This window comes from Chiloscyllium plagiosum, chromosome 5 (assembly GCF_004010195.1).
Source record: "Chiloscyllium plagiosum isolate BGI_BamShark_2017 chromosome 5, ASM401019v2, whole genome shotgun sequence".
Lineage (NCBI taxonomy): Eukaryota > Metazoa > Chordata > Chondrichthyes > Orectolobiformes > Hemiscylliidae > Chiloscyllium > Chiloscyllium plagiosum.
In genome coordinates, this window is record NC_057714.1 from 67,711,235 (window position 1) to 67,734,185 (window position 22,951).

At 42.7% G+C, this 22,951-nt stretch overlaps 1 protein-coding gene across 2 annotated transcripts in view; it reads right to left on the bottom strand.

Moving 5' to 3' along the window:
* LOC122549959 (CKLF-like MARVEL transmembrane domain-containing protein 8) overlaps nucleotides 1-22,487 on the bottom strand; it is a 112,689-nt gene extending 90,202 nt beyond the window's left edge. Inside the window, exon 1 of one of the 2 annotated variants that reach the window (XM_043690245.1) lies at nucleotides 22,031-22,356. In XM_043690245.1, the coding sequence (XP_043546180.1) occupies nucleotides 22,031-22,159 (129 nt within the window). In that variant the 5' untranslated portion in view covers nucleotides 22,160-22,356. Of the gene's footprint in view, nucleotides 1-22,030 lie in introns of both variants that reach the window. The other variant, XM_043690243.1, reaches the window with a different exon arrangement.
* Between the last annotated feature and the right edge of the window lie 464 nt (nucleotides 22,488-22,951).

Below are 22,951 nucleotides of genomic sequence, written 5' to 3' on the forward strand. Positions count from 1 at the left end.
CCCATGTAACACTGCATTTCCCATGGCTAATCCACCTACCCTGAACATCCCTGGACGCTATGGGCAATTTAGCATGGGCAATCCACTTAACTTGCACATCTTTGGACTGAGAAAGGAAACCAGAGGAAACCCATGCAGATACTTGGGAAATGTGCAAACTCCACACAGAAAAATACCTGAGGCTGTAATTGAACCCAGGTCCCTGGTGTTGTGAGGCAGCAGTGCTAACCACCAAGCTGTCCCAAAATCCACTCCCTCCACCACCAATGCTCAGCAGCAGCAGTATGTACTATCTACAAGATGTACTGCAGAAATTCACCAAAGATCCTCAGACAGCTGCCTTCCAAACTCATGTCCGCTTTCATCTTAAAGAACAAGGGAAGCAGACATGTGGGAAGACCACCACCTTCAAGTTCACCTCCAAGCCACTCATCATCCTGATTTGAAAATATATCGCTGTTCCTTCACTGTCAGTGGGTTAAATTTCTGGAATCCCCTCCTTGATGGCATTGTGGGTAAACCCACAGCAGGTGGACTACTCGTGGTTCAAGGATGCAGCTCACCAAAACCTTCTCAAGTGCAACTAGGGACGGACAATAAATGCTGGCCAGCCAGTGATGCCCACAGCCCACAAATGAATAAAATTAAAAAACATCCAACGATACCCTTTATCCAGAGCATGCGTTAGTTCTGCAGAAAACTCCAATCATTTGGTTAAAATATGATTTCCCTTTTATAAAGCAGTGTTGACTCTGCCTGATTACCTTGACATTTTCCAAGCACCCTGCTATATCTTTAATAATAGCTTCTAATATTTTCCTTATGACAAATGAATACTGTACGATAGAGCCTGGGTTTAATTACAAACGTTTTACTCCTCCCTATACTGCCGTGCTTGTGGTCGATATAAAATGACCTGGCAGAAAAAGTGCAGTGTAAATCCTGCCAAATTTAATGCACAAGTACATACAGGGATGAAAATTAGGCTACAAGATTTTGGGCTGGAAATGGAGTCTGGAAACACTGAAGACTAAATCCAGAAGAGCATAGGTTGTGTTTATCACTATTTAACAGGGGACGGTCAGTAGATGCTTTGAAAAGCTGTAAATACTAAACAGGTCAGATAGTATCTGTGGGGAGAGAAAGAGTTAATGATATGGGTCAAGATGACATCTCATCAGAACCTGATCTGCACAGCATTTCCAGCAATTATTTATTTCAATGTTCCAGCATCAGCAGGATTTTTCTTCGGTGTTAAACTGAGAAAAACATTGCACATCACTGGTCTGCGTCAATGTTCATTACGTTACCCACAGAGGTATGGATTTGTCATGTTAATGAGAAAAGTCAAATAATTAATCACTCCTCAGGTACTGATTAACTTTAGGAGCTGGCTTATTTTCAGCAATAAAACACAAGTTATGAAGCACACATTACAGTAACCAACTGATGTCTGAGGGTCATAACGTTGTATACACACACCATATGGAGCTGTTACAAAGGTGAAATCTCTTAAGGCAAAATATATATATGTGCAAATCAGTGAGCACTCAGCAGAGTGGTGCTGGAGGGCAATAACTGACAGGAGTGAAGCTGTGCTGGGAGGTGGAATGAGTACAAATAAGTTTAAAATTATAAAAAAGGGTCTTCATTCCCCCAATATAAAAATCAGAAATACTAAAAAAGAGTCATACCAGGCTTGCAACATTAACTCTCTCTCTCAACAGACGCTGCCAGACCTGCTGCATTGCTTCAGCAATTTCTGTTTTTATTTCAGATCTCCAACATCTATTGTACTTCGCTTTTATTCCTAATCCCTAAAGGATATTCTGCATCTCAAGATGAAAAGTGGATGTCACTTTTGGCTGCGGTGCCCTACATGGAATGTACAGCATAGAAACAGAAATAGCTCCTTTGGCCTAATGTTCTATGCTGATGTTTATACTCCACACAGATCACATCCTATTTTTTTCCTCGAATTTTACCACTGTAACACTTTGCTGTTTGCACATTTAGCACACTTAAACTGCTCACATGCTGGAGAAGAGCTGTTTCCTACATATCTGTCCTCCGCAAGCAAGTTAGAGGAGAAAATGTGGTGAAAGACCATTATGTTGGAGAAGTACAAGTGAAGACAATATAATATGTCATTGAAACAAACTGGAAAATACTACAAGTCCAAAAACAATTAACTTTTGGAAAAGTCAGCCTCATTTGGGAAGTGGTGGAGGCTCGTTCAATTACAAAATTTAAAAGGCATCTGGATGGGTATGTGAAAAGGAGGGGTTTAGAAGGATATGCGCCCGGTGCTGGCAAATAGGACAAGATTAATTTAGGATATCTGGTCAGCATGGATGAGTTGGACCAAAGGATCTGTTTCTGTGCTGTCCACCTTTTTTTTAGATTAGATTAGATTACTTACAGTGTGGAAACAGGCCCTAAATAGGACAAGATTAATTTAGGATATCTGGTCAGCATGGATGAGTTGGACCAAAGGATCTGTTTCTGTGCTGTCCACCTCTATGACTATGACTATTTCAGACATGATACAATCTGAGCAGATGAATGGTGAAAATTAGACTCTACAGTGCATGTCAAGTAGACATTCCCCAAGAGCTTTAAAATGTGTTGGAGATCAGAAATGGCACGCGTGGATCAAATAGTGTTGGACTCTGCATTGGTACAGGTATTACTGCATGTGTAGTCAATAAGCATTGGAAATGTGCACAGCAGCAAGATCATGTTGTCAAATAGGCCTTGCATGCTGATTGACATCATTTTTGAGTTCAAACCTTCTAGTTGATATTTTCTCAATCTGCAGAGCTGACCAAATGTTCAACAATTGGAAGCACCTCTTACTCTTCCACTCCATCAGCATATCATTAACTATGGTGCTATGATTTCTTCTGACTATTCCATAAGTAGATAATGCTTCTGATGATTGTTTCAAATTACAAACACCCTTATGTGTGATTTTGCAATGCTGCAGGAACTTTTTGCACAAACCAGTTTTTCCCAGACATGGCATACAGTATGTTCATTCTCCAAGTTTGAGGCCACAGAGAGTTAGTCAAGCAGCTGGAAGGAAGAGAGGGCAGAGGAGGACTCTCAGCAGAAGGGCATGTCCACTGAGGGTTTTAAAGAGCAATTCTCCTACCAGAATTTTAGTGAGCAATAATATGAGCCGACTGTGCTTTGGTAAGGACAGTGACAATGAAAACTGCTGCTGCAGATACACTGCACTCTCAGACCACAACAAAGATGATGGGGAAATAGGTTGTTAAGGTCACCATGGAAATATGAACCTTTAAGGCATTTGGGTCTTTCCAGGTTGGAATTGAAGATGTTTGCAGCATCCTGCGGTTTTCTGCTCACCATAGCACATAATGAAGAACACCAAGGCTCTTTATTTAAAGAGCGCCAACTACTCATCATTCTTTATTGTTGGAGAAACAAGGACGAAGAGAAAATACTCAACTTCAATAAAATTGCAACTTTTCTTATGGTGCCACTGAATACACACATTGTTTTATGGGTGCCATTCTACCTATACTTGAACTAATGATGCAGATGATAAGTTGATACTGTGTGCTACCCCTGCATACAGTATACAGCATGTTTCTAGAAACAGCCTTGCTGCCACAGGAAATATAATGGAACAGACCACTGAGGTACTAATATGCCTCTGCTCCCCGGACTGCTCTGCAGTACATATTCAGTAGCACATGTGACAATATTCATGGTGGTCTGTAACATGTTGCACAACCTCAAATTGGGGGGAGCAGCCCTTCCCACCAACTATACAGCAACAGCTGAGGAGCAGCATCATAGAAAGAATGAGACTTAAATAGGTTTTTAATACCCAGGCTGTCCTTGAATAACTCTTCCAAGTGCAAGGCCAATTATCGCAATCCCAACATTTCATTGTTCAACAGAACCACACCTTACCTTCTTTGCAATACTAACCATCAGTTTCCTTTCGGCCACAAAGCTGAAATGAAATTGCATGCAAAAGGTCCTCTACATTTCCCCCAGTGTCCATCTTCTAAGAGTCTTTAGCTGACCTAAGACACCTGCTCTGGGATACTCCAATGGCAGCAGCATAGCTGGTGGTCAGTTCCTGACTTTCAGGGGTGAGCAAGCAAATGGCCTTAGAAGACAATGGATAGTACGAGAAGAGAGGGTCTATTGAAAGAATTTGAACAGTTAAATGCTAAATTGAAAACCAGAGCCTCAAGGTAATAATCGTTACCTCAGCCATGGGCAAACTGGCATAAGGTAAATCAAGAGAAAATTATGAGTGGCACGGTGGCTCAGTGGTTAGCACTGCTGCCTCACAGCACCAGGGTCCCAGGTTTGATTCCAGCCTCGGGTGACTATCTGTGTGGAGTTTGCTCATTCTCCCTGTGTCTGCGTGGGTTTCCTCAGGGTGCTCTAGTTTCCTCCCACAGTCCAAAGATGTGCAGGTCAGGTGACTTGGCCACGCTAAACTGCCCATAGGTGCATTGGTTACAGTGAAATGGGTCTGGGTGGGTTACTCTTCGGAGAGTCGGTGTGGACTGGTTGGGCCGAAGGGCCTGTTTCCACACTGTAGGGAATCTAATCTTAAATGCTTAACTCAAAGGTTGGTGTGAGTGGAATGGTTTTCAGTTTGTGGGGTACTAGCATCATTACTGGAGTAAAGTGGAGCTGTTCCAGTTAGGATAGGCTTCACTCAAACTGTGCTGAGATCAGTATCCTGGTAAAATCAAATAAATAGAGCTTCACAGTAACTGGAGGGAGGTGTGCAAGTTTGGGAGGAGGGAATTATAGACTTAATAAGTAAAAGGGTACAGCTGTATTTCAGGCCAGCTATTTGGATCATGATATCGATAGGACAGAAATGGACAGAGAGTGTATAAAGAAAAAAAATAGCAAACAGGCCAAATTAGTATCATATTTTTACTTAAGCATGTGGTATTTGGAACAAAATAATAATAAATTAATGATACAAGGAGAAGCTATTGCATATAATCGTCTAGCCATTACGGAGACATCATTACAAAAGGACATCAAAGCTGAGAACTAAATATTCAGGGCTATTGATTCTGGAAATGATAAGTTATGGTTGAGCAAAACTCTGTCTGTAACTTTTTTATAGAACAAAATCATAAAGTTCAAGAACCGTTGTAAGTGGAGGGAACCACTCACACACCAAACAGCATGATCTCTGAGGAAGGGATTACCTAGTTAAGAAAATGATGAGGAGGAATTTCACTCAAGAGGGGGGTGAATCTTTGGAATTATTTGACAAGACCATAGAGGCTGGGTCATTAAGTGTATTCAAGGTTGAGACTGACAGAATTTTAATCAGTAAAGAAATCAAGGGTTATATGGAAGAGGCAGGAAAATGGAGGTAAGAATTATCAGATCAGCAACGATCTCATTGACTGACAAAGCCGACTGACTGGGCTGAATGGCTTATCGCCACTCCTAAATAAGCTTTGACAAAGAGTCAGTTAGACTCGAAACGTCAGCTCTTTTCTCTCCTTACAGATGCTGCCAGACCTGCTGAGATTTTCCAGCATTTTCTCTTTTGGTATCTCCACTCCTATGTCTGATGGGCTTGTGCTTAGGGAGCCTCTGATGAGGGCTAGAGAACCAGGAAATAGTTTGCCAGGTACCTACTGCAAGTGAACGTAGGTGCCCATGATCATTGTGGGGACTAACAGATGCAGGACATATTGGTGAACTACCTGGGCAAAAATTGAGTTCAAAAGGCCACAAGAACAGAAAGGTCCCCGTTGTATCTCAGGGGTATAGTACGTGGTCACAGGAGCAGCTCTTCGAACTGATTTTTTTTAATCCAGCTGATTAAACATTCACAAAGTTCTGTATCATTTGCAATGCCTCAGATACACCAATAATCTGGCTGTATGTGTTTACCAGTTCTTGCTGCATTCAGGCTTTGGCTAATAAGTGGCCAGTAATATTCATGCCACACCAGTAACATCCAGGCAATGACCATCTCAAAACAGAAAGAACCAAACCATCTCTCTATGACAATCAATAGCATTACTATTGCTTGAATTCCCTACCATCAACATCACAGGTTACCATCGATTGGAAACTGAAATGAAACTGAAACATAAATATTTTGGCTACAAGGATAGGTCTGACACTGGGAATTATTTGGCAAAAGTGGAATATGAATTTAATAAATATCTGTCTCATAAAATACTCATAAAATGAGTCTAAATGATGATCATGAATCCATTGCCGATTATTGGAAAAGTCCATCTGGCTCACTAATGTCCTTTTGTGAAGGAAGCTTACATCCTTACCTGGTCTGGCCTAACTGTGACTCCAAACCCACAACAATGTGGCTGTCCAGAGGGCAGTTTAAGAGTCAATTAGGGATTAAACCTAACACATGTAGTAGAATAGCACATGACCTGGAACCTCAGTCTTGCTGATAACCAAGCCAGTTGAGCTTTGTTTCACTGGGGCTCCTTCAGGCCTTACTTGGTCAAATGCTGCCTCCCGTTGTGTCTGGTATTCAGTTCATATCCATTCCTGAACCGAAGCTGTGACAACAGCTGAATTTGAGTGATTCTGGTAAAACCGGAACTAAGCAATTTGTTTTGGAACCATGCCATTAACAGTACAAGATGTTACATAAATTTGTTTTTCTTTTGCATATACTTTAGCCATTTGTGAAAACAAGAAAAGTTTGCACAACTTAGCTGCTTTCCCAGATGAAAAGCTAATACACCATGCCAATACAAGTTTTTGCTACTGCTGTTGGGGAGGTTTTAAACTAATATGGCAGGGGGCTGGGAATCAGAAAAGAAGACTCGTAGACAGTGAGGTGGAAACTAGAGACTGTAAGGATCGTGAAGTTAGCATTACCAAGGGGAGGAGTAGGCAGACAGCAGATGAACACAAAAGAACTGGCAGCCTGAAATGCATCTACTTTAATGCAAGGAGTATAGTGGGTAAGGCAGATTAACTTAGGGCTTGGATTGGTGCCTGGGAGTATGATGTTATTCTGATCACAGAGTCTTGGTTGAAGGAAGGGCATGATTGACAACTAAATGTTCCATGATATAGATGCTTCAGACAGGACAGAGTGGGAAGTAAAAAGTTGGTAGGGAGGGAGGAGTTGCATTGCTGATCAGGGATGATATCACAGTTGTGCTAAAGGAGGACACTAAGGAGGGCTTGAGCTGTGAGGCATTATGAGTAGAGCTGAAAAATAAGCAGGGTGCAGTTACATTGTTGGGGCTGTACTACAAACCTTCCAACAGTGAGTGTGAGGTAGAAGAACAAATAGATAAACAGATTATGGAAAGATGTAGAGGCAACAGGGTGGTGATGATTTTAATTTTCCCAACATTGATTGGGATACGCTTAGTGTCAGAGGTCTGGATGGGGTAGAACTTGTAAGAAGGGTCCAGGAGAGTTTTCTAGAGCAGTAGGTCAATAGTCTGACGAGGGAAGGAGCCATATTGGACATGGTGTTGGGGAATGAGCCAGGCCAGTTGGTAGAAGTTGCAGCGGGGGATTTCTTTGGGAATAGTGACCACAATTTTGTAAGTTTTAGAATACTTGTAGATAAGAGTGGTATGAAAGGAAATGTACTAAACTGGGCCAAGGCCAATTATATCAAAATTCGGCAGGAGCTGGGAAATGTGAATTGGGAGCAGTTATTTGAAGGGAAGTCCACATTTGATATGTGGGAGGCTTTCAAAGATAGGTTGAAGATATTGCAGGAGAGGCATGTCCCTTTGAAAACAGGGATAGGAAAGGCAAGATTCGTGAACTGTGGATGACGGGAGAAATCGTGCAACTAGCCAAGAGGAAACGGGAAGGATACATAAGGTCCAGGCAGCTAAGAACAGAATGGGCCTTGGAGGAATATTGGGAGAGTAGGACCAATTTTAAATGAGGAATCAACAGGCTAAAAGGGGTCGTAAAATAACTTTAGTGAGTAGAATTAAGGAGAATCCCAAGGTCTTTTATTCAGATGTAAGAAGCAAGAGGGTAACTAGAGAAAGGGTTGGTCTACTAAAGGATAAGGAAGGAAGGTTGTGTCAAACCTGAGAAAATGGGTGAGATTCTGAATGATTACTTTGCATCAGTGTTCACTGAGGAGAGGGACATGATGAATGTTGAGATTAGAGATAGAAGTTTGTTACTCTGGATCACGTTGACATAAGGAGGGAAGATGTGTTGGGTCGGCTAAAGAATATTAAGGTGGACAAACCCCCGGGACCGAATGGGATCTATCCCAGGTTGCTGAGGGAGGCGAGAGAGGAAATAGCTGGGGCCCTGACAGATATCTTTGTAGCACCCTTAGGCACAAGTGAAGTGCCGTTGGACTGGAAGGCTGCTAATGTGACTCCCTGTACAAGGGTGGTAGGGATATTCCAGGTAACTACAGACCAATGAGCCCGATGTCATTGGTGGCAAAGTTGCTGGAGAAGGTACTGAGGAATAAAATCTATTTATATTTGGAAAAGAATGGGCTTATCAGTGATATGGTTTTGTGCGGGAGAGATCGTGCCTTACCAACTTAATAGAGTTCTTTGGGGAAGTGACCAAGTTGATAGATGAAGGAAGGGCTGTAGATGTCATATACATGGACTTTTGTAAGGCGTTTGATAAGCTCCCCATCGTAGACTAATGGAGAAAGTGAAGTCACATGGTGTGCCATGTGTTCTAGCTAGATAAAGAACTGGTTGAACAACAGGAAATAGAGAGTAGTAGTTGAAGGAGTTTCTCGAAATAGAGAAGGGTGACCAGTGGTGTTCCACAGGGGTCAGTGTTGGGGCCACTGTTGTTTGTAATATACAGTACAAAAATGATCTGGAAGAGTGCACTGTTGGTACGATGAGTAAGTTTGCAGATGATATGAAGATTGGTGGAGTAGCACAAAGCTTGGGGAACAGTCAAAGAATACAGGAGAATATAGGTAGATTGGACAGTTGGGTGGAGAAATGGCAGATAGACTTCAATCCAGGCAAATGGGAGGTGATGCATTTGGGAAGTCTAATTCTAAAGCGAACTATACTGCAAACGGAAGAGCCTTGGGAAAAGTTGATGAACAGAGGGATCTGGGAGTTCAGGTCCATTGTACCCTGAAGGTGGCTTCACAGGTGGATAGAGTGGTCAAGAAGGCATGTAGTATGCTTGCCTTCATATGACGGGGTATTGAGTATAAGAGCTGGTAGGTCATGTTAAAGTTGTACAAGACTTTGGCTCGGCTGCATTTAGAATACTGTGTATAGTTCTGGGCGCCACATTACCAAAAGGATGTGGACGCTTTGGAGAGGGTGCAGAAAAGGTTTACAAGGATGTTGCCTGGTATGGAAGGTGCTAGCTATGAAGAGAGGTTGAGTAGGTTAGGATTGTTTTCATTAGAAAAAAGGAGATTGAGGTCTACAAAATCATGAAGGGTATAGACAGGGTAGATAGAGATAAGCTTTCTCCCAGGGTGAGGGATTCAATAACGAGAAGTCATGCGTTCAAGGTGAGAGGTGAAAAGTTTAAGGGGGATACACATGGATTATACAGAGGGTGGTAGGTGCCTGGAACGCGTTGCCAGCAGAGGTTGTAGAGGCAGGTACAGTAGATTCATTTAAGGTGCATCTGAACAGATGCATGAGTAGGTAGGGTGCAGAGAAATACAGATGCTTAGGAATTGGGCGATAGGTTCAGACAGAGGATTTGGATCGGCTCAGGCTTGGAGGGCTGAAGGACCCATCCTTGGGCTGTAAATTTTCTTTGTTCTTCTTTAATACAAGGATGTTAAAATCGTAGTTGACAATAGGACATTATGGTTAATAAATTGAACTCAAGAAAATTGTCCAGATTGTTATATATGGAATTGGGTGATCAGATGTGGGTGGCACGGTGGCCCAGTGGCTAACACTGCAGCCTCACAGCACCAGGATCCCAGGTTCGATTCCAGCCTCGGGTGACTGTCTGTGTGGAGTTTGCACGTTCTCCCCATGCCTGCGTGGGTTTCTTCCAGGTGCTCCGGTTTCCTCCCACAGTCCAAAAATGTGCAGGTCAGGTGAATTGGCCATGCTAAATTGCCCATAATGTTAGGTGCATTAGTCAGAGGGAAATGGGTCTGGGTGGGTTACTCTTCAGAGGGTTGGTGTGGACTGGTTGGGCTGAAGGGCCTCTTTCCACACTGTGGTAATCTAATTTAATCTCTGGAAGGCAAGAGGTCTTGTAAAATAGTCTGGAGAAGGTATTGGGATAGGAGCTGGATACTCACCAACAACAAGAACTAATGGGATAGAGACACGAGTTCCAATTAAACTAATGATGAGTCACTTCCTGTCATACTAGTACTTTTCTGGTGTCGGGATGAATGACTTCTGCAAGAAGAGAATGCCAGGTAAGCACTTGGCAGCCTTCCATCATGCTTTTTCCATTTGTTTATTGGATGTGGGTGTTGCTGGGTAAGCCAACATTTATTGCTCATTTCTAACTGCCCTCAAGAAAACAACAGTAAGCTGCTTTTTGGACCACTGAAGTCCCGTACTGAGAGAACAACCTGCACTTTCATGGAGGGACTGTCTAGAATTTAAACTCCACGGAGTAAGAAATGGCCGATATATTTCCAAGTCAGGAAAAGAGTGTGGCTTGGAGGGGAATTTGCAGGTGGTGGCATTCCCAGGTATCTGCTGCCCTTATCCTTCTAGATGGTAAGAAGTAGCAAGTTTGGCAATAGTTTTGCAACCGTTATTATTCATTCTAAGCATTAACCCTTGCCTGACCTGAATAAACAAGCTCCCCAGTGATAAATTTGCTTTATTCATTAATTTTGAAGAGTTTAAGTCAGTATTGTGGGAGAAAGCCTACTTCACACATTGTGTACACACTTCTAGAATTACCATGGAACCAAATCAGTCATATCCTTATAACAAAAGCAGGATATTTAAATCATATTTAGGAAATTTGAATATTGTTTAACTTAGTGGGCGGCACGGTGGCACAGTGGTTAGCATTGCTGCCTCACAGCGCCAGAGACCCGGGTTCAATTCGCACCTCAGGCTACTGTCTGCGTGGAGTTTGCACATTCTCCCAGTGTCTGCGTGGGTTTCCTCTGGGTGCTTCAGTTTCCTCCCACAGTTCAAAGATGTGCAGGTTAGGTGAACTGGCCATGCTAAATTGTCCGTAGTGTTAGGTGAAGGGATAAATATAGGGGAATGGGTCTGGGTGGGTTGCATTTTGGAGGGTCAGTGTGGACTTGTTGGGCCGAAGAGCCTGTTTCCACACTGTAAGCAATCTAATCTAATCTAAGGAAGTTGCCTGGTGTGTGAGGAGGAGGGGAGAAAGAAGTTGTGAACCCATTTTCAGATGGTGTGCTTCATCTCTGACATTTCCACACACTTCTTTAAGTTTCTACTGATTTAAGATGTGCTGTAAATTTTTTAACCATTCACATTTCACAAAATTGGGTTTATTCTACTTTTATTTCTTCCTTTTTGCTTAATTCCTCTTCACCTAAAACTAGTAACTCAAGTGAAGTGCCAGTCCAGTGATATAAGCAACTGTCCAATTTTCATTCATGGTGCTGGGAAGTGACCTTTTCCACCAGACATATTACCACAAGAAATTGAAACCGGATTGAAAAAATTTCCACATGTATTCCTTTAGGAGATAGACAGTGATCAGTGGAGGAACCTTGTTCAAGCTTTCTAAACATGAGACTAGGAACTGATGCCAGCAGGAGTGCTCTAATGCAGTCAACAAGTTTGGTATTGGGGTGGGGGGAATGCCAAGCGCCAGGTCTGTATGAGTCATTCTCACATAATACAGTAGAATCAATTAATCTGTGAGCTGAAGGCACAATAGCACAGTAGTCATGTTAGTGAACAATACCTGAACTAATGGGACAGAGACACAAGTTCAAATCCTAGCACAACAGCAATGCAATTTATGTTCTGTTAATTAAATAAATCTGGAATAAAAAGCAAACATCAATAATGGTAATCACGTAAGACATGAAAGCTCATCTGGTTGACTTTAACGGAAATAAACTGACCACTGGTATGGTCTATGTCTCCAGACCACAGAAATGTGGTTGACGTTTGACAGCTCTCGGCAATGGCCCAGAAAGCCATTCAGCTGTATACAGAGAACCAAGAACTATTGCCATATCTTGTGAGTGAATATGAAAACATCACTCAACAACTGAGGGGTTTCTTTTGCTGTGCTGCTCATGCCGTTTGAGACTTGATGGAAATTTCTTACCTGGAAAAATCCAGCATACGCTACTCATACCTTTCCAACTATTGAAAGGCCAATAATTTGTGAAGATTGCAACCAGCAAAAATCTTGGGATTTCCAAACACTAAATTATAATTTAACAGGCCTGGATGCAAATTAAAAACCAAAATGTTCTGGACAGAAAAGGGAGCAGTAATGTTCACTAGCCATTTGAATATGCCAGGGAGAAAGTGAGGACTGCGGATGCTGGAGACCAAAGTTGAAGAGTGTGGTGCTGGAAAAGTACAGCAGGTCAGGCAGCATCCGAGGAGCAGGAGAATCGATATATTGAGCATAAGCTCTTCATCAAGAATACACCATCTTGCTGTCACGCTCACTAATTTCTGTCCTAGGCTTGCTGAACATTCCAGTGAAGCCTTGTGCTAACTGAAGGAATGGCACTTCATTTTCATTTAGGCACTTTATAGCCTTCAGGTCTCAACATTGAAAACTCTGTCCTCAATTGTGACCCCTGCGTTCCTCCCAAATAACCTTCCACTAATAATCAACCAGTACCAAGCTCTTTGCTTTTTGATCTGTAATACTTACAGTTTCCAATCTCCCTCACCCTCTAAATTTCCCTTCCGTTGACCTGCTGTTCCCATTTTTGTACAGCACAAAACCCAATTTTCCTCCTCTCTCATCAACCACAGTTAAGAGTCATACTGAACTTGAAATGTTAACTGTTTCTCTCTCAATAGATGCTGTAAAACCTGCTGACTTCTTCCATCACACTTTTGTCAGGTCTCCAACATTTGTAATACTTTGCCTTTACAAAATAAAACTTCATTTTTTTCAACAGAGAATCAATTTTCAAAAGGGTCTTTCTCTTTACCTAACGCCATGGTGCAAGTTCCTTATTCAAAACCAAAAAAAAGCTCAAAATACAATCCAGCAACATTTCTGTACATTTACAAAGAAGGATCAACATCAGAGCAATTGTTGTAAATTGTCTCTATTCGCTCTTGTGTACAAGAGCCTTGAAGAAGAAAAGTCTCAAATGTTGCAAGAAATGTACCTTATAGCAAAACTAACTATAACTGCTGGTGCCCAAAACCATGGTGATATAAATGTACAGTCACTATTCTGACCATGAACTGATGCATCAATCCAAGAGCTGTTCATTTCCAAACCAGACAGCTCATAGCTGCTGTTAGCTTTGATTTCTCCATGTCTTCACCAAACTGATCTGATCCATGTAGCACACCAACTGTTCATTTAAGCCCCTCCCATTTTCATGTCTTTCAGCATGGTCTCTCAGGTCATACAGTCATAGAACTGTCCAACATAGAAACAGACTCTTCAGTCCAACTCATCCATGCCGACCAGATATTCCAAATTAATCTAGCCCCAATTGCCAGCATTTGGCCTGTATCCCTCTAAACCCTGTCTATTCATACACCCATCCAAATGCCTTTTAAATGTAATTGTACCAGCTCCTACCACTTCCTCTGGCAGCTCATTCCATACACACCACCCTTTGTGTGAAAAAGTTGTCCCTTAAGTCCCTTTTAAATTTTCCCCCTCACCTTAAACCTAAGCCCTCTAGTTTTGGACTCTCCCACACTGGAGGAAAAGACCTTGGATATTCACCGCATCCATGCTCCACATGATTTTATAAACCTTTATAAAGTCACCCCTTAGTCTCCAATGCTCCATGGAAAATAGCCCCAGACTACTCAGCCTTTCCCTGTAGCTCAAACTCTCCAACCCTGGCAACATCCATGTAAACCTTTTCTGAACCCTTTCAATTTTCATAAAATCATTCCTATAGGAAGGAGACCAGAATTGCACACACTATTCCAAAAGTGGCTGAACTAACAGCCACAGCATGACCTCCCAACTCCTATAGTCAAAGCACTGACCAATAAAGGCAAGCATAGCAAACACCTTCTTCATTATCCTGTTGACCTGGGACTCTGCTTTTAAATAACTATGAACCTGCACTTCAAGGTCTCTTTGGTCAACAACACTCCCAGGACCTTACCATTAAGTGTCGAAGTCCTGTCCTAATTTGCCTTTCCAAAATGCAGCACCTCACATTTATCTAAATTGAACTCCATGTGCCGCTGCCCATCTGATCAAGATTCTATTGTAGTCTGAAGTAACCTCCTTCCCTGTCCACTACACCTCCAATATTAGTGTCATCTGCAAACTGACTAACCGTATCTCTTATGCTGATACCCAAATGATTTATGCAAATGATGAAAAGTAGCAGAGCCACTCCACTGGTCACAAGCCTCCAACCTGAAAAGCAACCACCACCACCACCCTCTATCTTCTACTTTCGAGCTAGTTCTGTATCCAGCTGGCTAGTTCTCCCTGCATTCCATGTGATCTAACCTTGCTAACCATTCTACCATGAGGAACCTTGTCAAACACCTTACTGAAGTCCAGACAGATTATGTCCTCATCAATCCTCTTCGTTATTTCTTCAAAAAACTCAAATCATGTTAGTGAGACATGATTTCCCACGCATAATGCCATGTTGACTATCCCCAATCAGTCCTTGCCTTTCCAAATACATGTAAATCCTGTCCCTCAGGATCCCCTCCAACAACTTGCCCATTACTGATGTCAGGCTCACCGATTTATAATTCCCTGGCTTTTCCTTAATACCTTTCTAAAATAGTTGCACCGCGTTAGCCAACCTCCAGTCTTCTGCCACCTCATCCTTGGCTATCGATGATACAAATACCTCAGCAAGGGGCCCAGCAATCACTTTGCTAGCTTCCTTTATCTGCCTTTATGTACCTTAAAACATCCAGCACTCCTCCTCTGTAGTATAGATATTTTTCAAGATGTCACTATTTATTTCCCCACATTCTCTATCTTCCATATCCTTCTCCATAGCAAACACTGATGCAAAATACTCATTTAGTGTCTCCCCCATCTCCTACATAGGTGGCTTTGCTGATCTTTAAGGGGCCCTATTCTCTCCATTGTTACTCTTTTGTCCTTAATGTATTTGTAGAATCCCTTTGGATGCTTCTTAACCCTATTTGTCAATTTTATACCCTCTTTTTGCACTCCTGATTTTCCTCTTAAGTATACTCCTACTGTCCTGGAGTGGAGGCTGAGGGGTGACTTTATAGAGGTTTATAAAATCATGAGGGGGATGGATAGGGTAAATAGACAAAGTATTTACCCTGGGGTGGGTGAATCCAGAACTAGAGGGCATAGGGTTAGGGTGAGAGGGGCAAGATATAAAAGAAACATAAGGGGCAACTTTTTCACGCAGAGGGCAGTGTGTGTGCGTGTGGAATGAGCTGCCAGAGGATGTGGTCGAGGCTGGTACAAGTGCAACATTTAAAAGGCATTTGGATGTGTATATGAATAGGAAGGGTTTGGAGGGATATGGGCCAGGTGCTGGCAGATGGAAATAGATTAGGGTGGGATATCTGGTCGGCATGGATGAGTTGGACCAAAGGGTCTGTTTCCGTGCTGTACATCTCTATGACTCAATTGCCTTTTACTCTTCTTGGGATTCACGCAATCCCTGCAGTCTATACTTGACACATGCCTCGTTCTTAGTCTTGACTAAAACCTTACATTCTCTAGTCATCCAGCGCTTGCTACACCTACCAGCCTTGCCCTTCACACTAACAGGAACATACTGTCTCTGGCCTCTCATTGTCTCATTTTTGAAGACTTCCCATTTTACAGCCATCCCTGACCCCAATCAACTTTTGAAAGTTCTTGCCTAATATCATCAAAATTGTCCTTCTTCCAATTTAGAACTTCAACTTTTAGATTCAATCTTTTCTATCACTATTTAAAAACTAATAAAATTATGGCCACAGGCCCCAAAGTGCACCCCACTGACACCTCAGTCACCTGCCCTGCCTTATTTCCCTACGTCCTTGTTGGGCAATACTAATTGATCCATCACTAACCTCCAGCAATTTCTCCTTTCCCTTCAAAAGGATCAACAAAATGGCTATTCACCTTAAGTTCAAAGTTTTGGAAGAGATGTTTAAAAGTTATGTTTGCACACAGCCAATTTTTTTCTTTCATTATTCATAGAGTCATATGGATGTACAGCATGGAATCAGACCCTTCGGTCCAACCTGTCCATGCCAACCAGATGTCCCAACCTAATCTAGTGCCACCTGCCAGCACCCGGCCCATATCCCTCCAAACCCTTCCTTTTCATATATCCACCCAAATGCCTTTTAAATGTTGTAATTGTACCAGCCTCCACCACTTCCTCTGGCACCTCATTCCATACATGTACCACCCTCTGATTGAAAATGTTGCCCCTTAGGTCTCTTTTATATCTTTCCCCTCTCACCCTAAACCTGTGCCCTCTAGTTCTGGACTCCCCCACTCCAGGGAAAAGACTCTGTCTATTTATCCTATCTATGCCCCTCATGATTTTATAATACTCAGTAAGGTCACCCCTCAGCCTCCGACGCTCCAGGGAAAACAGCCCCAACCTGTTCAACCTCTTCTTATAGCTCAAATCCTCCAACCCTGGCAACATCCTTGTAGATCTTTTCTGAACCCTTTCAAGTTTCACAACACTTTCCGGTAGGAAGGAGACCAGAATATGACCCCCCAACTCCTATACTCAACACTCTGACAAATAAAGGAGAGCATACCAAACACTTTCTTCACTATCCTATCCACCTGCGACTGCACTTTCAAGGAGCTATGAACCTGCACTCCAAGGTCTCTTTGTTCAGCAACACTCTCTAGGACCTTACCATTAAATGTGTAAGTCCTGCTAAGATTTGCTTTCCCAAAATGCAGCACCTCGCATTTATCTAAATTAAACACCATCTGCCTCGTCTCAGCTCATTGGCCCATCTGATCAAGATCCTGTTGTAATATGAAGTAATCTTCTTTGCTGTCCACCACAGCTCAAATTTTCATGAAGGAACTTTGGAGATTTGTTAGTGTATCCTGTAGGTGGTACACGATATGGCAACTGTGATTTGGTGGCATGGATAGAGTGAATAGTCAAGGTCTTTTCCCCAGGTTAGGGGACTCCAAACGTAAAGGGCATAGATTTAAGTCAACAGGAAAGATTTAAAAAGGACCTAAGGGGCAGCTTTTTCATGCAACGGATGATGCATGAATGGAATGAGTTCCACAGCAAGTGATGGAGGCTGGTACAATTACAACATTTAAAAGGCATCTGGATGGGTATATGAAAAGGAAGGATATGGGCCAAATGCTGGCAAATGAGATTAGATTAGATTTATTTAGGATATCTTTGGCATGGACAGGTTGGACTGAAGGGTCTGTTTCCATGCTGTACATCTCTATGACTATGTCCCATGTCAGCAGTTCAGATGAGCCACCACACTCAAAACATTAATGCAGCATTTTTCCTACAGATGCAGCTAGACTTGCTGAGTTCCTCCAGTAATTTATGTTTTTGTTTCAGATCTTCAGCATCCAGTTTTTTTATTTTTATTTTATCTTACTCAACAATAACTGCTTAAAAACATGGTGAGTGACATCTTCCATACTTGGCTGGTGATTGACAGTTCACAGATAAGGGAGTAAGAGTCAAGATTAGAGTGGTGTTGGAAATGCACAGCAGGTCGGGCAGCATCCGAGGACCAAGAAAATCGATGTTTCGGGCAGGGGCTCTTCATCAGGATTCCTCTAATCTCCAGCATCTGCAGTACTCACTTTTGCCTTGATAAGGGAGTAAGTCTGTTGTGCTGCATCTGTCTTGCTTTTTGTAAAGACAGGACACACCAGGACAGTCTTCCACATTTCCAGATATGTGTAGCTGTGTTGTAACTCTGATTTGGAGATGCCGGTGTTGGACTGGGGTGTACAAAGTTAAAAATCACACAGCAGGTTATAGTCCAACAGGTTTAATTGGAAGCACACTAGCTTTCGGAGCGACCTGATGAAGGAGCGTCGCTCCGAAAGCTAGTATGCTTCCAATTAAACCTGTTGGACTATAACCTGGTGTTGTGTGATTTTTAACTGTGTTGTAACTGTACTGTGAAAGCTTGGCTTGGAGAGTGACAATTCCTGGAGCACACATCTTCAATACTATTAACAGAATACTATCAGGGTCCACAGTTTTTGCAGTGCGCATTTCTCCAGACTGCAGCGACTGGGCTTGTATACTTTTGAGTTTAGAAGACTGAGAGGGGATCTGATTGAGACATAAGATTATTAAAAGATTGGACACTCAGGAGGCAGGAAACATGTTTCCGCTGATGGGTGAGTGCCGAACCAGAGGACACAGCTTAAAAATACGGAGAATGGCCTACTCCTGCACCTATTGTCTATTGTCCAGTTGTTTCTCAATATCAAGTGCAATGAATTGAGCTGGGTGAAGATTGGCATCTGCGATACTAGGGACCTGAGGAGGAGGCAGAGGCAGATCATCCTCTAGGTGTGGGCAGTACAATGGCTCAGTGATAGGCACTACTGCGTGATAGCACCAGGGACCCAGGTTCAATTCTGGCCTTGGGTGACTGTCTGTATGGAGTTTACATGTTCTCCCTGTGTCTGCGTGGGTTTCCTCCAAAGATCCAAAGATGTGCAGATTTAGGTGGATTAGCCATGCTAAATTACCCATAGTGTGCAGGCAAGGTGGTTTAGCTATGGTAAATCTGGGGCTACAAGGAAAGGCTGGACCTTGGTGGGATGCTATGTTGAGGGTCAGTGCAGACTCAATGGGCTAAATGGCCTCTTTCCACACTGTAGGGATTCTTATAGCTAAAACTGCTTCAGCCTTATCATTTGCACTGATGTTATAAGACTCTCCCATCATTGAAGATGAGAATATTTGCAAAGTTTGAGTTAGTTATTTAATTATCTATCACTACTCAACTAGATATGGAAGCAATTCAGATCTTGGCTATGATCCACTAGTTGCGCAATCACTTAGTTTTATCACAGGATGCTTATGCGATTTGAGACATAGGTAGTCCTGTTTTATACCTTCACTAGGTGACAACTCATTTTTAGCAGGTGCTGCTCTTGCCATGCCCTTCTGCACTCTTCATTTAAACAGAGTTGAGTCCCTGGATTGAGATAATGGTAAGAGTGGAGGATATGCCAGGCCATGAGGTGACAGATTGTGTTTGAATACAATTCTGCTGCTTCTAATAGCCCACAGTGCTTCATGCATGCCCAGTTACGATTTGCTAGATATGTTTGAAACTTATCCCATTTAGCATAGCGACAGTGCATAATGGAAACACAGAAATTCGTGTCCACAGGGTCTGTGTGGTGGTGATCTTACAGATTCCATGTGGTAGTCGCGATTACATATTCTGTCGTGGACACATGTTTTTGCAACAGATTGACTGGTTAAGAAAAGGTCAAATATATTTCCCCCCCATCTCACTGTCTGTTGAAGACCCATTCTGTAGTCACATTCTTCTTGGACTCAGTCAGTAATGATACTGTCGGTGATAGATATTGAAGTCTGCAACCAAAGAGTACATTCTAAACCCTTGACACACTCAATGTGTCCTCCATGTGATGTCCAACATGAAGCAGCATAAATTCATCAGCTGAGTGGAGGACATGGTAATAGAAGGGGCAGTTGATTGCAATAAGCAGAAGGGTTCTGGACCCTATTTGACCTGATAAGGTTTCAGGATAGACTATATTCCACAGAAATTATAAATAGGAAAGGTGGTCAGGAACAGTTCACAGATTTATTTTTAAATTGGCAGTTTAATAACCATGGTGTTGAATGGAGGATGTGGGAGAACATGGCTACTCCTTTAAATTGTCTATTGTATTAGAGTCTGCTAGCTCAGTTGGCTGAGTGGTTGTTAGTGATGCTAACAGTGTGGGTTCAAGTCCTGCACCGAGTGATGCTGTCATGGAGATTTGCTTTCTCATCCTTTCCCCTCACCTCAGGCAGAGTGACCATGAGGTTAAACCATCAGCAGTTAATTCTCTCTAATGAGAGAGAAGCCCTATGGTTTGGTAGGACTATTGTGACTTTATCTGTATCTCCACAGATTTATGTTTCAGCCTTTTCTTCCTCACTCATGCCATCCCAGTTCCTTTTTCGTCTTTCTTTGTATCAGGTGAGGGAAGTCTTAGATGGTGTAACTCGGTAAAGAGCTGACAACAGCTGAAGCTACATCTGAGCCAGAGGTTGCTGGAAGATTGTAGTTTCAGGGGTTCCCCTTTCCCTCTCTCCACTCATTTTTCTTTCCCATAACTTAATCCCATTTCTCCAGTCTTGTCTCTCTCTGTCTTACCACTGCTCTGATTCCTTTCCCCTTTAAAATATTCATTCATATTCATTAGTAATCACCTCATGTCTTCCTTGCTCACCTGTCATTTATCTTGTTTTAAACTCACTATCCATTCAATGGAAACACCAACACTCAAGAAGTCTGAAACCATCCAAGACAAAGCAGCCCGCCTGATTAGCATCGCATGCACACTAGTGTTCAGTATTGTATACCATCTACACAGCATCTGGATTAGAGTGGTGCTGGAAAAGCACAGCAGTTCAGGCAGCATCCGAGGAGCAGGAAAATCGATGTTTCGGGCAAAAGCCCTTCATCAGGAATAGAGCTCTATTCCAGTATCCACAGTCATTGTTTTTACTCATCTACACAGCATGCACTGCAGAAATTCACAAAGGTCCTGACACAGCGCCTTCCAAACCCATGATCGCTTTCAGCTAGAAGGACAAGGGCAGCAAATATTTGGGAACACTTCCAAGCTGCTCACCATCCTGACTTGGAAACATATAGACATTCATTCACTGTTGCTGGGTCAAAATCCTGGAATTCCCTCCCTATTGGCATTGTGGGTCAACCCACAGCAGGTGGACTGCAGCGGTTTAAGAAGGCAGCTCACCACCACCTTCTCAAGGGTAACCACGGATAGGCAATCCATGCTGGCCAGGATGCATACATCCCACCAAAGAATAGAAAAACATGTCACTGCTCACAAATTACTTTGTTCTAAAATGTGCACACCTGAAATGAGTTTATGAATTTAAGAATTTCTTCTTTTTAACAACTTTTGAAAAGCTGGTGTGTAAAAACTGCTAGATGTGAAATAAAAGCTGCTCTCATCACAACCGTATCTGTACTGCAGTAATGAAATTCAACTTGCTGCCAAACCATGCCAAACCAGCTGTAGAAATTTGTCAGGTTGTAATTCACCCCTGTCACCAAAGCGTTGAAAAACAAATCATCTCCATTTTCCCGATTGGATTTGGGTAGGTGAAGAAAGGGGTGGGGGTGGCGGGGTAGGTGAAGAAAGGGGTGGGGGTGGGGGCGGCGGGGTGGTTAAAGAGACTTGGGAATTGCCCAGACCAATGTGCTCAAACAGATGCAGAACCTTTGTAAGAGCATCAACGTGCACGGAATGGATGGGCCGAAGAGCGTGTTTCTAAGTTGTAACACCACCACATTAACTGACTGTCAAGAGCCTGTAACTATAACAAAGTTTACGGTCCCAATCTCCATCATAAAAGTTGACGCCGGAATTTATTGTTGAATGTTCAAAAATAAGGACAGGCATGGTTTTAATCTGGGGCGCTCTGATTCAATTATACCCCGCCCAGTTCATCTCAAGATGACATTTCGGTCTCGATGTACTATATGTAAAGCTGCTGCACATTGATAAACTCGCCTGGATTTATTTTTTAAAACGCTTTTCAGATAAAATCAGGTCTAAAGGAAAACGTAAGATTTATGCCTTTAAGTTATTACAGCCCTCCCGTTACAAAACAGTCCCCCCGACAGACAACACCAGTAATCTCTCTTCACAGCTGCCCCCTCACACAGTCACTTACAATCTCTGCGATCATGAGGAGTCCCGGCAGGGTCTTAAGGAAAGCCTTGTCATAGCCCCTGGCCGTCGAGCTGAAGGACACAGTGTAAGTGCTGCTGGTTGTGCTGATGGTCCGAGGGCGATCTTCCATCTTTGATCTGAAACGTTAACTTTTGGAAACTTTGCCAGTGAGTGGCTGGAAAGGAACACGATCCCGGAGAAGTCAGAGCTCTGCTCCGTCCATGCTATTGAGCTGCAGAGGCTGAATGCTAGGTCAATGCAGCAGAGCTGAGACCCAGCAACCTACACTCCCTCAGGTGGCTATGACTAACACAGGTAACTTCAGCAAAGCTCCCTCTCTGCCCAATGAATGCCAGCGCACATCCTTTAAAGCTACAAAATGGAAACACCGTTTATTAGTTCTTAAAGAGACAGTCCACTGATACGCTGCTCAGACTTTCAGCACACATTTCACTGTTGTTTCCACTAATCCAAAATCAGGAGGTGGTGATTGAACCTTTTGTTGTTTTGTCGGGAGAGGAGTTTATTATCTTAGAATTTGACCTGAAAGTTACGCCTTTGTTTTTTTAGTCAAAATTCACATTTCCAATCCCCAAAGTGAAGACCAGAAGCAGTGTTGGAGTTTTATGAAGTTTACATTTGCAGTTTGTCATTCCTTGAATATTTTTGTTAAATCAATTATATCTGACACATACAAAGATCCACCCGTGCTTCAGAATCCGCAAAGCCGCCAAATCACTGAGGACATCCGCATGGATTGCCAATAACATGCTCTAATACTGGGATGCTGCTCACAAAATTCAGTCTGGGAAAAGCCATGGCCTGCACTGGTGTAACTGACAATAAAAATAACTTGTGGTGCATAGCAACTGAAAAATGCTAAGTGGCAGAGCTAAAGTCATGAGGTTTACCAGGAAACTGC